The sequence below is a fragment of the Equus quagga genome, chromosome 7 (assembly GCF_021613505.1).
Source record: "Equus quagga isolate Etosha38 chromosome 7, UCLA_HA_Equagga_1.0, whole genome shotgun sequence".
Classification (NCBI taxonomy): Eukaryota; Metazoa; Chordata; class Mammalia; order Perissodactyla; family Equidae; genus Equus; species Equus quagga.
This window is the reverse complement of record NC_060273.1, coordinates 113,458,931-113,474,675: the sequence shown is the minus strand read 5'-3', so window position 1 is coordinate 113,474,675 and position 15,745 is coordinate 113,458,931. Positions and strand designations below refer to the sequence as shown.

Below are 15,745 nucleotides of genomic sequence, written 5' to 3'. Positions count from 1 at the left end.
CCCTGGTGGTATGGAGCATTCATATTTTACTACCATGACTCTTAATGGGAGCTTTTCATCGTATGCTGGTGTTCGGCCTGGAGACATGGATCGTGGTTTATATTTTTTCACTTCTGGACCACTTAGTCTTTAGGAAACAAGGTGGGTGGGTGCTGGGTAGAAATGAAATTCCTGTTCAAGTTGGTTAGGGGGGACAGCAGTAAAAAGCTAACGCGAGCTCTGGAATGGCACTGGGGCCTGCCCTGCAATATCCCACGGCCTTGGATTCCTGGGAAGGTGGGCAATGTCTTCGTGAGACTGCACAAACAACTGCCAGCATCAGATAGCAGCAAATTTATGGCTTTTGAATGCAATAACATTAACACACTGCTGCTGAAATATTTATGTTGGCTTTTTAAATATCCCAGAGGAAATCCATCCAGAAGCCTGCAAACCATATATATTCTCTTTCCTTAGAAATTTCCATGAAGAAATGATAAATTACATTTACACAGAGGGTCCCTCCCTGCTCCTGAGTAAATTCCACACATATAAATCAGGCATCATTTTCCTAACTTCTCTTCCTCAAAGGCACTTGAAATTTACAGGGGAAGAAAAGAAAGGCTTCCTTTCATCCTCAGAGCAGATACAGAACAGGCCTCCTTGCCGTCTCCCTGCCAGGTCAACCACTCTGTCCGTTGCCCCTTTCCTTATCTCTCCTCTGAGTGATAAGAGCGTTTATGAGGGGAAAAGGGGCAAAAAGGCCACTGCTAGTGTGATAATGTCTCTTTCATGATCAGCAGTTTTTCCAGAGTGACAGACCCTTTCTTGTCAGATTAAGGGACTCAGAGAATGAAAACCTCAGATAGGGTTTATCCTTGCTAAGAGTGAAGCCAGGAGATGGCTAATCTCTTTGGTAATTCAAAGTTCCTGCCCTTGGCCTACACACCAGGGAGACACCTGCCACAGTGAGGACCCAAGGCTTCCTCCAGGGTTTATAGTTAGGAGGTAACAAGGATCAGGAGCTCTAGATAATTCACGGGGCACATCATCTACTTCTGGATTGCTGAGAAAACGTCAACCTAAATTTCTAAGCCATAGTTTTTTGTTCTTAAAGCACTTTGCATTTAATTACGTCCATTACAGAAATTTTCAAAGCTCTCTGAAAGAAGTAGTTGATACTAAGCATGACAATTCTAAAAGCTAACAAATACTGAGCATATGGCTTTTCCCATATCTAAGCAGTCAGTTTTTCCTTAAAAATACAGATTGCAGGACCCCGTGCTGGCTGGGGAATTGGCACTTTTCTTTGTTTTTGTTTTTGTTTTTTTTTTTAAGTGAGGAAGATTGGCCCTGAGCTGACATCTATTGTCAATCTTCCTCTTTTTGCTTGAGGAAGATTGCCGCTGAGCAATTGCAACATCCGTGGCAATCCTCCTCCGTTTTGTAAGGGGGCTGCTACCACAGCATGGCCTGATGAGTGGTGCATGGGTCTGTGCCTGGGATTTGAACCTGGGAACCCTGGGCCACAGAAGTGGAGTGTGGGAACTCAACCACCATGCCACTGGGCTGGCCCCTGGGGAATTGGCATTTTTAATGAACACTTCAGATAATTTTTGGGATTAGTCAAGTTCGGGAGAAAATGAATGATTTTATCTCTAAATTAAAGCTGTATTCAATTTCATGTGTTCTCAAGCCCTAAAAGAAACAATGTTCCTCAAACAGTAAACATTCAAATGAACAAATCAAGGGGGATCAAATTATCCACCTTGATTTAAAGCTTGGTTAACTGTGATCCAGGGAGGCTAAGAATATTACTGAGATGTGGAATAGAGAGCCAACTCCAATTTTGTGATTTCTACCCCGAGTGTTCTTTTTCTGAAAATTAACGATTTAATGAGTAGAAATTAAACTTGCAAAATTCTTTAAAAATTTGCTCATTTTAGCACCTCCCAAGATTCCAATGCTTCAGTCCTCTCAGTGCAGCCAGCTCCTCCCTGCCCTGGTGGGTACTCACGCTGGTGGAGGCAACCGCTTCCTGCACACTCTCCATTATGAATTCCTTGGTGATCCTGCGAGAGGGCAGCTCATTGAAGAGGGAGTTGATTAGGGCCACTTTCGCTGCATCCCGTCTGGCCTCAGCTCTACTTAAGCAGCACTTGAGAAGGGATGGAGAAAAGGAGTCATTAAAGGATTCAGCATCTTACCATTTCGTCCCTGCCTCAGTGGGTCTCTGGATATTTCTATTCATGCATTTGCTGTCTGCACCTATTCTCATACCCACTGCTAATCCGCTGAAGATCATGCAGATTTTCTTGCAGCCCTAGAGCCCACGCAAATGTCCTGCTTGGTCTTCCAATGCTTTGTGTCTTATTTCAGTCATTGAATATCTACTATGCACCAGAGGCTTTGTGTTCTCTGTTAATAAATAATAATAAAAGTAATCATAGCTACTGTTGTGTGCTAGGTGATTGCATTCCTTATCAGAGTCCTCAAATCCTTATTTCAGAGAACAAAAAATGTAAGGAAAGACGGAAAATGGGAGATACTTTTAACACAATAATTAAGAACCCAGGCTCTGGAGTCAGACTGCTTGGCTTCAGAACCCAGCTCTGGCACTTACAGCTGAAAGACCTTGGGCAAGTTAGTCTTTCTGTGCCTCAATTTCCTCCTCTGTAAATAGGAATCCTAGGACTGTGGGTAGGCTCAATTAGGTAATAGACAAGAAGTACTACGAAAACCTGGCACACGGTAACACTCTACGAGAACATCTCAGTCTTATACTTTTTTACCTCCAGGTTAGGACAAGGGTGCTGCTGTCAAAATCTGTTGTTTTCCCTTTTCCAGCATTTATCCCCCTTCCTCTAATAAAAGTCCCCTGATTTCCTTGAGGACCACCCTTTCCAACTTGCTCTCAGTCCACGCAGCTTGCATGGGACACGCTCCATTTGGCCTTCCTGAAGTTAAGGGCCATAGGCAGCCTATGATCAGTAACTCATAAAAAGCATTTCATTTCTCCCAAATGTAATATTGCTCTCCATCCTTCTAGCCTGGCTTTCCCGTGGCTCACACGGGTCTGCTCAGGGTATCCTGATTCTTTTCCATCTCTTTTCTCATGAACTACAATGTTCTTATTCAAGTTCTGACTTGGTGTGGACCCTGGGGGTCCAGATGGAGGGATGAAGCCCTATGCGAACCGCACTGGCCCTGGAACCACACCTATTGGAGGAACCCCGGGGGTGATGGTCTCTCTCCCATAGGCTCCTGGCAACTGTCTCGGGTCCTAGACTCTGCTCTAGGACTCCAAGTGGGAAAGAAACCCCACAAAGGGAAGACCAGGCCAGGGTCCTGGTCAACAGGGTGGCCAGGCACCCCTGGCTCTGCCACTCAGTGACTGAGACCTGGGTTCCCTGAACTTTGGGGCTTGTTTCCTCACTGGACAGATGGGGAGGCCAGGCTCTCTGAGCTCCATGGCTCCTACGACCTAAGATGCATGGTTCTCAGAATCAGTAGTGCTTGGTGACCGATGTGAAAGAACAGGGCAAGTACCAAAGATCCCACTGCATCTTGCAGTTTCATTTTGCCTCAAGGGCTTGGTAGCACCACTGGGAAAAAGCCAAACCCGTTCAGTTTACTTTCAGCACATCGTTGCCCCTACCTCATCTGTGCCATGCTCGCCATGCCTGCACGGATCCAGGAACATCCCAGATTCGTGCTCTGTATCCTCCAGAGGCTGGCCTCTTGGCTCCATCTCCGTCTGCACAAACCAAGGCTGAGCCCCCTAAGGTCAGGCCCCCCAGCCCCCTCTCACTTTCCCCCTGAGACCTCCCTCCTAGAACAGCTGTGACTACTATTGTGATGATCCTGGGCTTGACCACAGATTACTTCTTCCTGCCTCTCTCCCAACCTCCAGGCCTGGGAAGGGTCCCTTGAATACTTCTTGAGCATCCTCCAGACTCCCACGGTCAGCTCTTGGATGTCCTCGCACATGGTTAATACGTGGATAAAATAATGACAAGACTTTTGAAATGGTAGGGACATAACAGCATGGAGGATGGAAAAAACATATGTCTGGAACCTACCAAAACAGAACAATTAAAGGCAGCTATTTTCACTTACAGCACAAAGAGATTTCCCACATCGCCTTTAAATGAAGAATGGAGCTGAAGTTCTAAAATCTATGTGAAAAGTAGTCTGGAGTTTTTCTCCTGAGTGTGGAAGGACTAGCAAGAAGGCTTTGGGGTAGCTTCTCACAGCAAAGCCATTCCAAGTTTAGACCTTTCCCAAGGTCTCGGGCATCTGTAGTAAACCAGGGGGCCTGGGCGTATAGGTTGGCTTTGCATTATGGACTTGGCTGGGAATTTACAGGACACTGAATTCTTAGTCAGCAGTCTTTTCCTGAAGCTTGGGTGCCACCTCTTCCAGGAAGCTTTCCCTGACCACTCCCAAGGCCACGCTGGGAGGGCCACTGTCCACGAGAGGCACTTGCCACATTACCGTGTAATTGTCTACTAGTGCTCTGCCCCCTAACCCCAGACTGTGAGCAACCTAAGGGCAGAGTCTGTGACTCAGTCATCTTTGTGTCTCTGCACCTGCAGCATAGTTTGTGGAAAGAATACTAGAACACAGCTTAGGAATTTCCAACACAAGTCACTAAAGCACCTGACAAGATGCTCAAGAAATTCTCTTAAAGAAGAGAATTAAGGATATACACTTATTATTTTTAAAAAGTCCCACTTCAATATACCCTGTATCGCAGGCATAACTCAGTAATATAAAAATATATTAATACATGAATTTCAAAGGGATAATTGGCCTTCAAGTTCAGTTACTCTGAGACTACCATTTTGCCTCTGTGTAGGATACGTTTATTATTCTTTGGAAAATCACTTCCCCATTAAAAAGCAAAGTTTTTGCAAATATTACCCGACATCTGTAGGAGTGGCTCATTTTAATAGGAATTTGCTTCATGAAATCTATAATCGTGCCATTGGGGGTTTAGAATTTAGAGAATTAGATTCAGATCTGGGCACTCTTAAGAAACTTTATATAACTTTCTATCTAAATAATAGCAATTTAAACCATCTTTCACAGAGAGAGACCTCGTAAACACTGCTTAGATAAAAGAAGCTATCTATTTTAAATAAGACCAGCTAAGTACTAGATCAAAGGCGCCACGTACATTTACAACCAAATGGCATCGCTTCTGAGATCAAAGTGCCGGGGGGCTGAGGGAACAGCAAGAGCCTTTCCCCAGAAAGCAGGAAAAGGGACCGTGGAGACTTAACCAATATTGAGATTTCAGAGCAGACACATGTCTTTACTTATTTTATTGTTTCAGTGTACAGAATCTTCGGATAAAATGGGGGAGAAAGTGTACCAATTAATAAGTACATAAAATAAAATAAATTCTGAGCCATCAAAGGGCTTTTCTGGCCCTTGTTCTTTGCATTTCTGAAAGACAAGTACTTCAAAATGTCTATAATGTTAACCAGCCGCCTTTTTCTAAATTTTGGAGCTACAAATCCAAGCCAGTAAAAGCTGCATATTTTTCTTTAGGGATTTCTTAATGGGCCCTCTCAAACTATAAGGACCGGTGCTTGGGCAAGAAATTTAGCCAAAAGCAATCTACTTGGCAAATCGAAATCGGAGTGTGATTCTGCTGTAAGAACAGGCGCTGTTAGAATTACCATCAAACAGTGGGAAACTCTGCAAGAAAATAAAATATGGTAAGTGACAGGACGTTTTATTGATGTGTCCAAACTGGTCGTCAAAGACATCAGTTGGGGAGTGAATGAAGTATGATGTTATTTCAAAGCAACTTCCTGCTAGAATTAGACTTCCCAGGTTGTATGGTTTATTCTTGCTGTTTTTCAGCCAGACCCCAATCATAAATACAGATTTGTAAACCGTGCCTTATCCGCCAACCATTCTTCCTTGTTAATACAGAGAGACAACTTTTGTCCTTTGCACTTTGTGAAAGTGCAGGGCCAGAATATTTAATAGTCGAGATTTTACTAAAGTCAGCTGTGGATTTCCTAGGCATGTGGAGCCACATGCTTTTCAAGTGGCTAGCAGACCCCACTCAGACATTTATCTTGATGCTCAGATGCCTTTCATTTGCTGGTAGATTATAAACCACTATAATCATTTCAAAGCCTCCTGACTCTAATCTAAAATTAAAGCAAAAAAATAAGTGCGTCTGTGGCACTGCTCAGGAAAACTACTTAAAGACAGTGGTGGCCAGCCTCTGCCTTAGCCCCCAGGGCCCTCTGCCCCCTGGCATTCACACCCTTGTGCAGTCCTCTCCCACACGGCACCACGGTTTGTCTGTGTAGCCAACAGAATATGGCAGAAGTCATGAAATGTCACTTTCGCTGTTAGGTTATAAAGACACCGTGGCTTCCATCTTGGTCACACATGTTTTCTCTCTTGGATCACTTGCTCCAGGAAAAGTCAGCTGCCATCTTGTGAACAGTCCTACAGAAAGGCACACGGTAAGGAACTAAGGCCTGACAACAGCCACCTGAGTGACACTGGAAGCTGATCCTCCAGCCCGGATCAAGCCTTCAGAGGATGGCAGCTCTGCTGACAGCTTGACTGCAGCCCCTGGGAGACCCTGGGCCAGAATGACCCAGCTAAGCTGCTTCCAAATTTCTGACCCTCAGAAACAGTGTGAGACAATGAGTATAAGTTTTGAGGCAATTTGTTACACAGCCATTGATAACTAATACAAAGGCTTTGCTCATCTCTGGTAATTAGGAACTCTCTCAGTCACCTTTGAGGGAGAGCTCAATAATAGTAACCTCCATTGCTGACACTATATGCTGGGCACTGAGCTCAGCACTTTATGTTTACTGGCACATGTAGTCATTACCACAATCCTATGAGGTTGGTTTTGTTGTTATCCTTATTTTGTAGATAAGAAAACAGGTTACATATCCCAAGGTCCAATAACCTAAAAAGTGGCCAAACAAGATCCAACCCCGGGTCTGGCTGACTTGAGAGCCCAGGGTTTTGACCACTACGCTGTTCTGCTTGTCACAGAAATGGTCACTCACCTAGAATAGAGACAACACATACTTTGGCTAAAGTTTCACAGCATTTCCTCAAGTCAGTACAGTACATCAGCCAAAGCTCCAACCTTAATACTCCATGGGTCCTTCTGACACAAGACTCTAAGAGAATCTCCTCCCATGGCCACGTGACAAACTCAACTTCATTTAGAAGAGAAGGCCATGGAGGAAGCAGTACACTGTGGCAAGAAACTGTGCTCAGTGAGGAGGGGAACGTGCTGACAGATGTCTCAACATCCACTTCCTTCCTATTGTCCTTTCAACGCTTTCCTCTACCTGGACTGTGGGAGAAGGAAAATGGAGAGAGAAAGGCCAGCTTTCGCTAGACCAGAAGATCAAATGTCACTCCCCGTAGAAAGTTTCTTGTGCTGGCTGGAAGTGACTCCTTGATTAAGAACGGGGCCAAGAGAATTTGAGATTTCACCACATAAGCTTGTCTGACAATTTTAAGAAGTGTTTGGTAACTCTTCAAGAGCAAAAGTCATTTAAATTAAACTCCCCAGCTCCAATGGATAAGAAATTCTCCCAAGACCAGCTCATTCTGGCCTTGTATTTTATTTTGGATGTTAAATCACCAATAAGCTGCTTAGGAACACACAGGGTACACTATGAAGATCATCACTAAGGCTAGGCCAGGAGTCCAAAGCAATAGTTCAAACACTTTAGTGTTGGGGCTGACCCAGGGGTGCAGTGGTTAAGTGCGCACATTCTGCTTCAGTGGCCTGGGGTTCACTGGTTCGAATCCCAGGTGCGGACATGGCACCACTTGGCATGCCATGCTGTGGTAGGCGTCCCACATATAAAGTAGAGAAAGATGGGCACGGATGTTAGCTCAGGGCCAGTCTTCCTCAGCAAAAAGAGGAGGATTGGCAGCAGTTAGCTCAGGGCTAATCTTCTTAAAAAACAAAACAAAACAAAACAACAACAAAAAAAACGTTTAGTGTTCATAGTGAGAACACCTGGGAAACTTGCTAAATATGCACACTCCCAGGCCCCAATCTGACCTACTGAGTTTTGTCAGATGGATTGCGATGAGGGGTGTGCATTTTAACAAGTTTTTCAGGTCACTCTGAGGCAGGTAGATCCAGGACTATCCTTAGAGGAATGTTGCCCTAGGTTCTGTCCTTTCTGTGTCTCATTACTAATTGGCAAGGGCAGAACCAGGTTTTGTGGGGCCTGAAGCTTGCACAATTGGGGAGATCTTGTTTAAGAAAAACAATATGAAATTCCAAATAAGAAAAATTGGCATTGTGATTTAGAAGGAGCCTATGTGGAAGCTTCATAGGCTTCCTGGTTGAAAAGGAAAACTCTCTCCTCTACTATACTACAACATTCTACACTTCCATACTCTGGTCACCAAATTTATGGGGTTTTCCCCCCACACCAACTAATTCTCTGATACCAGCTGGCTGTCCTACAATTTAACTCAATTCTGAAACTGTCTACTTGAAGGTAGCATCAGATCTCAGAGATTAATGACTCTGTCTTATAAACTGGTCCCACTTCAGATGCTAATTGCAAGGCCAAGTTGTTACTTATATTTCTGACCAACCAGCTGCAAATGAGAGGCCCCCATAACCCCCTCCTTTGATTCCATCATTTGCTAGAATGGCTCACAGAACTCAGGTGAACAGTTTACTTACTAGATTGCTCGTTTCTTATAAAAGGATACAACTCAGGAACAGCCAGAGGAGGAGATGCACACGGCAAGGTATGCGGCAAGAGGCTCAGGGCTTCCATGCCTTCTCTGGGTGCACCACCCTCCCAGCACTTCCAAATATATGCCAACCTAGAAGCTCCCCAAATCCCACCATTTAGGATTTTTAAGGAGGCTTCATAACTTAGACATGATTGATTAAATCTTTGACCATTGGTGATTAAGTCAATCTTCAGCCCCTCTCCCCTCCCAGGAGATCAGACGCTGGGGCTGAACCTCCTAATCACATGCTTCGTTCCCCTGGCAGCAGCCACCATCTTTAGGGGCCTTCTGAAAGTCAACTCATTAACATAAACTCAGGTGTGGTAAAAAGGCGTTTTTATGAATTAAAAAATACCCTTATCACTCTTCTCACTTATGGAATTCCCAGGTTTTCAGGAGCTCTGTGCTAGGAACGAAGATGAAGACCCAATATATATTTCTTATAAATCACAGTATCACAATGGCAAATCCCCTTCTGCTAACAACAAAAATGCTAATTTCTCACTAGAGAAATTGCTTCTACCCAAGATGCAAGGAAAGCAGCGTTCAGGTTGAAAAAATAATCCTTTAGGATAATTTTTCTAAAACCAGGCCCATAGGAAGACTATAAGCACTATGGACCTAACTAAGTGAGGTTTCAATTTTCCTTTTTTGCTCAGCAGTTTTTATTTCTTCTGTGATGGTTTTCTAAAGTGTCACACTATGCGATGGAAGATTAATCAACCAAGATTAATTTCTGGGCCAGTAGGCTGTCCCAAAATAAAATAGTGGCTAGCCAATTTTTTAGGATATACGTAAGTTCCTAACTTAATTGAAATAAAATTGTGGTAGTCATGCACCTGTTATAAAAACAGAAATGCCTAATAAGAAACTAGTTTTATTGTTAATTCTTTATTAAATACTTAAAAATTATTGATAAGTATGTTATTGTTCATAGGAACACCTTCTAGCCAGGTTGACATAATTTATACTCTGAACGGTTACCTCCCTGGAAGCCCTCATTTGATTAATAATTTTTTTCTCATGATTTATTTTAGAAAATAGGTAGGATACGTGTGTTGAATAGCTGTTTCTGAATCCCAAAATTTTTCTGTACAGACATCCCAACTACAGTGCCTTCTTTAGGGAAGCGTATGGAAAGACATCGATATAACTAACTTCTCTCCATATTAAACGTCAGACTTAAGAATTTTTCATATTTGTATTTTAAAGACATCCAAGAAAAAAAAGGTCTGCACATCCAAAATGTATAAAACCAAAGTAGGCATACTTTACTCAGGATGTACCAATGATAGCCAAGGACTTGAAAAGGAGTCTGTGAGGAGCAAGGTTTTTGAATAAGAACAGCAATGTGAGAGCACATGTGATAGACTGGATCTACATGCACGCTCAAAGCTGAAGGTGCTGTCCCCCCTGGGGTCAAGGGCAGGTCAGTGTTATTTAGGTGGCATTCGATCAATAGCACATCGTACCCAAGGGGATCACCCCAAGCTGGGATGGTGCAGGTGGCAAAATCAAATAAACCCACTCTGTGAGAAGTGAGAATTCTTGCTCAAATCCTTTCGGCTGTCAAGTCTGTCATTCAAGTGGTTGGAACATTTTGCTTTTGTGCCTCAGAGTCCAAGTCTCAGGCAGTGACTTGCAGAGTTTATGTGTTTGGCCTGCCAGCTCTGGTCAGTGTCACCAACACCTCAGTTTCATCCTGACAGCAAGCCATCAGCACAAAGAATGCCATAAACCAGGCCCTGCTGCTAATTGTCCCCCTTTCAGTTCTTTAAGACCTCGACTGCCCTGTTCTAAGCATGAACATTTGCATGTGTTCCAATTTATCTAATTGTGGATATATTAGCATTTTTCCCCCTTCCAGATGGTGATGTGAAAGAGGGCAACCGTTGAAACTCAGTCACCCAAGTTAATATCGTGTCTCTTTCTCCGTAGGTCAGGCTGGCTGCAAATTCGTTGGGAACAATTTGGAGCTCTGTGTGCACTGGGAATGGGGGGTCTTTGCTAGGTATGGGGGAGGGGACTGGTCTGGGAGTCCAATTTTCAGAGAAAACTCACCAGTTCCTGTCAACTGAAAGAAACGTTTTATGCACATGGTGGGTCAGAATGTTATTTTTCTAATACAAACCACCTGGCCTCCTCCTCGTTTACCTCTGCTGCAAATGGTATTCTACACACATCCCCAGACCAAGGTCCCTGGTAACTATTACAAAACCATGTTGTGTTTTGCTGCTTCAGGTTTTTTTCTTTTCCCTTTTTTCTTTTTTTCTTTTTGTTTTTTCAAGTTAAGGTGAAGACAAGATGAATTGATCAGGGCTCAAAGTTTGGGTTTATTTTTATAGTTGCTTTGATGTGAAAGGACTTGGGTCTGATTGCACTGAGAGGGATGGAGGGGAAAGGTGCAGCCAGCTTTTCTTCCTCGCTCAGCAACTGGTGAGACAGTGAGCATCTTCCTGAAGTTTATCAATGAGGGGCTGGCAGAATCCTGTGGAGATAGCCTCAAGTCTTCATTGACCAGGGAGCTTTTTCCCAAGCATTGCCCTCACTGCACTCTGCTGTTCTATTTGGAGGTCAAGCATCTCTATTCACTTTGCAGGATAAGAAAAGACACAGATTAAAGTTAGGGAAGGGGCCTGGGAATAAATAAAAGCTCTCATTAAAACAATATGCACTCTCAGTTTCATGAGCAAGTCATTAAAGTTGGATCATTAGCTGACATACGACTGTCAAATAGGAAGGGGTTATAACTGACCTTCCTATCTTTGGGTCTCATTAGTTGCAAAACAAGATGCTTTCCTGTGGAGATTTCTACCAGGAAATACTTCCTTTAGAAGTTAAGTTACATTGCATAGTGTGTTGTGCATCTGGGTCAAGGTAGACAACTCTAGAGACAGAAGAGGTCACGGCTGATTTCAAATTGAAATATTTGGCATTAAAACCGCATTAGTGCAGGGCAATAGTCTTGATTTTATGGCAGGAACTAAATCTCTCTTTGGGGCATGGAATGTTAGGGCTAGGCCTTATTTAACGCTCAGCAAAAAGAGAGCATTACCATTCCATTTAGTCAAGTCAAGAATTAATCACATTTTCTTTTAGTTCTTCTCTCCTGGGAAAAATTAATTTTATAAACATAGTTTATTGTGATTTAAATATACTTTTAATTCCCTGAACTTTGAGAGGAATCATTCAATGCCTGAAAGTATGAAACCTGTGTTTTATATCTGATAATCCAGATGAAGAGTGCTTACTGTCTTAAGTAACTAAAACAAAACAAAATTAAACACCCTTACCCTTCTTTTGGGCAGTATGCGCTTTGCAAAAGTAGTTTTTCTAGATATCTTCATAGGCAAAGGCTTTAGTTTGAAAAGTAAGTGGCACAAAATGAAAGGCCTTTTAGAAAGAGATCTTTGCAAGGAGCTCATCTCCTCCGCATGTTCCATCTTACATCTCCCAACTGTGTAGCCTGTTATGCAACACCAAATGTTGTTTGAAAATAAAAAAAAAACAACCAACAGCTTGCCTATGGAAATATTAAATGTCTCGATTTCATGTGGTGCCTGGCATTACGCAAACAGCAAAGTTCCCCACTCCAGTGTTCAACACTTGTATGTATTTTCTGTGAAGCAATTTTAACAGGAACAACAAAATATTTATGTGAAAAAGATAGGATACTCCAACGAATTAGTGTCCTACACTTCAAATAAATCGAGCTATCACATCAATGTTTTAGCCAGGGGGATACATTTTTTAGTCAATTTATACACATAATAATTGCATGGCCTAGGACTATATGCAAAGGAATTTTTGCTTTTTATTCCAAATAGGAATGAAATTCATTAATCCGAATCATTCTAGCAGACTATATGGAAGACCACGTCACTGGTTTGAAAACAAAACTTGAATCACAAACCTTTTGATCAAAATATAAAATAAGATAAAATATTCAATTAATGTCCCCTTTTAGATTTGGAAACAAAAGCAGCTGCTGAAATGAATGGCTTTCTGTCTGAGATGATCAAGAGGGGGATCAGACGTTGATCTGATGGCCCTTGTGTTGCTTTTATTGTAAAAAATGGAAATTGCTGCCAGTTTTCATGGTCATGATATGTGGCTGGGGAAGGATTAACTGCCTAGACAAAAATGGCGTAAAAAAAACCATCCGAAGAGCATGAATTCCTACTTAATGCCTGTAACATTAGAAGATGGTTTCTTTTATAAAAGAGACAAGAAGTACTAATGTGTTTCAATATAACTTTCTGAAAGTTATAATTAAGTTTATTTAGAAATAATTTATCTATCAATATGATAATTTAGTATCAATAGATCATTTTGTTTACTGTTTAGAAATTCAAAGCAGAATCATCCTTTCACTTCTCTTTTTCTATACTGCAGTAGTTTATGAAGACATGCTTTAAAGACAGGCTTGCGGCTGCTTTCTTTCCCTCTGGCTCTCTTGTTTTTTGCAGTTGTGGTGTCAAGACGAACTGAAAATTCTTTAATTAGTCCTCTTGGACACCAGCCTCCCATTTACTTCAGTGGGAGGTTTCTTTGCATAAAACCAGTGGTTTGTGTCCATCAGAGCCTTTTGGCTGCTTTCCTTTGATTAATCAGAAAACTAAAGCTCAGTCTGAATACCACTTTTCTAAAGAATGAATGAGCCTAATCTCTTACAGCTTTCATGAAACCAGAGGGTTTAATCCCACAACCCAGTCCCATACTCCACTTCAAGTATTTTCAATTACTTGGCACCATTGGAGGTGACGTCCACGGCTCAGTAAGAAGGCTTCTGCTGGCATAATGGTTTCTCCATGTCTCAGCACATGGTATTGGCATTAATAATCCATCGTGAAATGATTTGCAATGCACAAGGGTGACATTTGATTATGTGAAAGGCATTGCAGGAATGAGCATGTAGGCTCTTACAGGCCAACTGCTGGCAAAAACATGATGAAATGTTATATGGTGAAAATAGCATTTAAGATGGTTTCTGAACTGACAAAGAAAAGTGTAAGGACATTGCTTTAGTAGAAATTTTCTTGCTTTTTTTTTCCTTCCTGATTTTCCTTTCTCAAGTCATATTTTGGAGAGCCAAATAGGTTAAGAGGCCAGATTTGGCAGCCAACCACCCAAACACATTTTAAAAACATACTTGATTCAGGAAATTCTGGATCTTTTAAAGCAAGGATGTTAACAATCCTCCTGAGAAACTTAAAATATGATGATTTAAACATAAGGGAAAGGAAACCCTAAAGTGATCAGAGATTACCAAGAGGCCTCCCCACTGAAGAGTTCAGCTTTTTCACTTTGTTTTCTGTTTCTTAAAGACCACAAGGAGGTTGTTGAAGGTACTACCTGAGGGAAGGCCTATCATTTGGGGCAAAAATTTATGAGATGATTGGGAAATTCATAATTCTCAAGGTAGCAAAAATAAAAACAAGAACAAGAATGTTAGAATTTCCTAGACTCATATCCTCCAGATTCATTCACTGATCTGTCAAATGCATTATATTCTAGATTGATTATAATGAGTGTATTTGTTACACATGAACAAACGTAATGCATACCTGGGTGTGAATATGGCCAAGTCTTAGTTATTTGAGGTCAGGGATATAGGGTGGAGGGAAAGTTACTCTGCATAAATTAAATTCAGAGAGAATTAGAAGGTTTTTTAAATCAATAGTTTCAAATCAATCCACTTTAGAACGTTAACCACAGATATGAACATAATATCGGCTGATTTTAATGTTACTGACTTTTCCTTCCTAGCCTGCCATGTCGTAGAGTTAGATGAAACACTTTAGTTGATATATTTATATAATAGTATCTGCTGTTTTATATATCAATTAACAGTGATTATATAAAAAAATGGACAAATAGAAACTTCATTGATTCTTGGGATTTGTTATTCATTCACTTAGTTATTCATTCAACAACACTTATTAGGCACTTACTATATGCAAACACAGTGCTTGGAGTCATAGGCATATAAGGACACAGACCCTGTCCCTGAGGCCCTTAGATTTTATTACAGAGACAGAACACGCACATAAGTAGTGAGAGTATAAGGTACAAAACATTAAAAACTAGAGAAGAAACAGAGAAACCTGCTTTGGGAAATCAGGGGAGGTAGGTATTTCTAGCAGGGAGATTCAGAGAAAATTTGTGGAGAATGTGACATTTGAGCGGAGTCCTGGAAGATGGGCAGAGTTTGCACACGAAGAGAGGGTGGCAACAGCACTTCATGAGTAGGTCCCAGGGTGAATGTGAGAGTGGCTGGAAGAAGTCAAGGCGTGAGAAGGAACAGCTAGGCTGAAGCACGTGGTGTCAGAAGAGAAATTCAGGGACATAAAGCTGGGAGGAAAAGTTGGGGCTAGTTCTAGAGATTTTATCACTAGAATAAAGAATTTAGACTTTAACAAGAAGGTAATAGGGAGTCATGGAAGGTTTTTATTTATTTTTTTTACTTTTTATTTTGAAATAATTTTAGACTTATAGAGGACTTGCAAAGATAATACAGAGAGTTCCCAGAAAGTAGTCAATATCATCTACATTTTCATATTTTTTTAAATAAGGAGATGAATTCCTTTTTTTTTTTCTTTTGAGGTATGCTTTTTTGTGTGTGAGGAAGTTTCGTCCTGAGCTAACACCTGTTGCCAATCTTCCTCTTTTTTTTTCTTTTTTTCCCAAAGCCCCAGTACATAGTTGTATATCCTAGTTGTAGCTCATTCTAGTTCTTCTATGTGGGACACCACCACAGCATGGCTTGATGAGCAGTGTGTAGGTCTGCACCCAGGATCCAAACTGGTGAGCCCCTGGCTGCAGAAGTGGAGTGTGTGAACTTAACCACTCAGCCACGGGGCTGGTCCCCATGTTTTTTAATATAATTGTTTATGCAGTATTCTTATATTACACTCCTATGATTGTATTCCCTTTCTCATGCTTGTTGTAGAATATGTCTTGGTTTTTTCTGATTCAGAAATGCCAAAGA

The 15,745-nt window shown here is 41.7% G+C and overlaps 1 protein-coding gene across 1 annotated transcript in view; it reads right to left on the bottom strand.

The window, feature by feature from the left end:
* LIX1 (limb and CNS expressed 1) overlaps positions 1 to 15,745 on the bottom strand; it is a 47,553-nt gene that overhangs the window by 12,691 nt on the left and 19,117 nt on the right. The window contains exon 3 of the mRNA XM_046667941.1: positions 1,997 to 2,137. Coding sequence (XP_046523897.1) covers positions 1,997 to 2,137 — 141 coding nt within the window. The remainder of the gene's footprint in view (positions 1 to 1,996; positions 2,138 to 15,745) is intronic.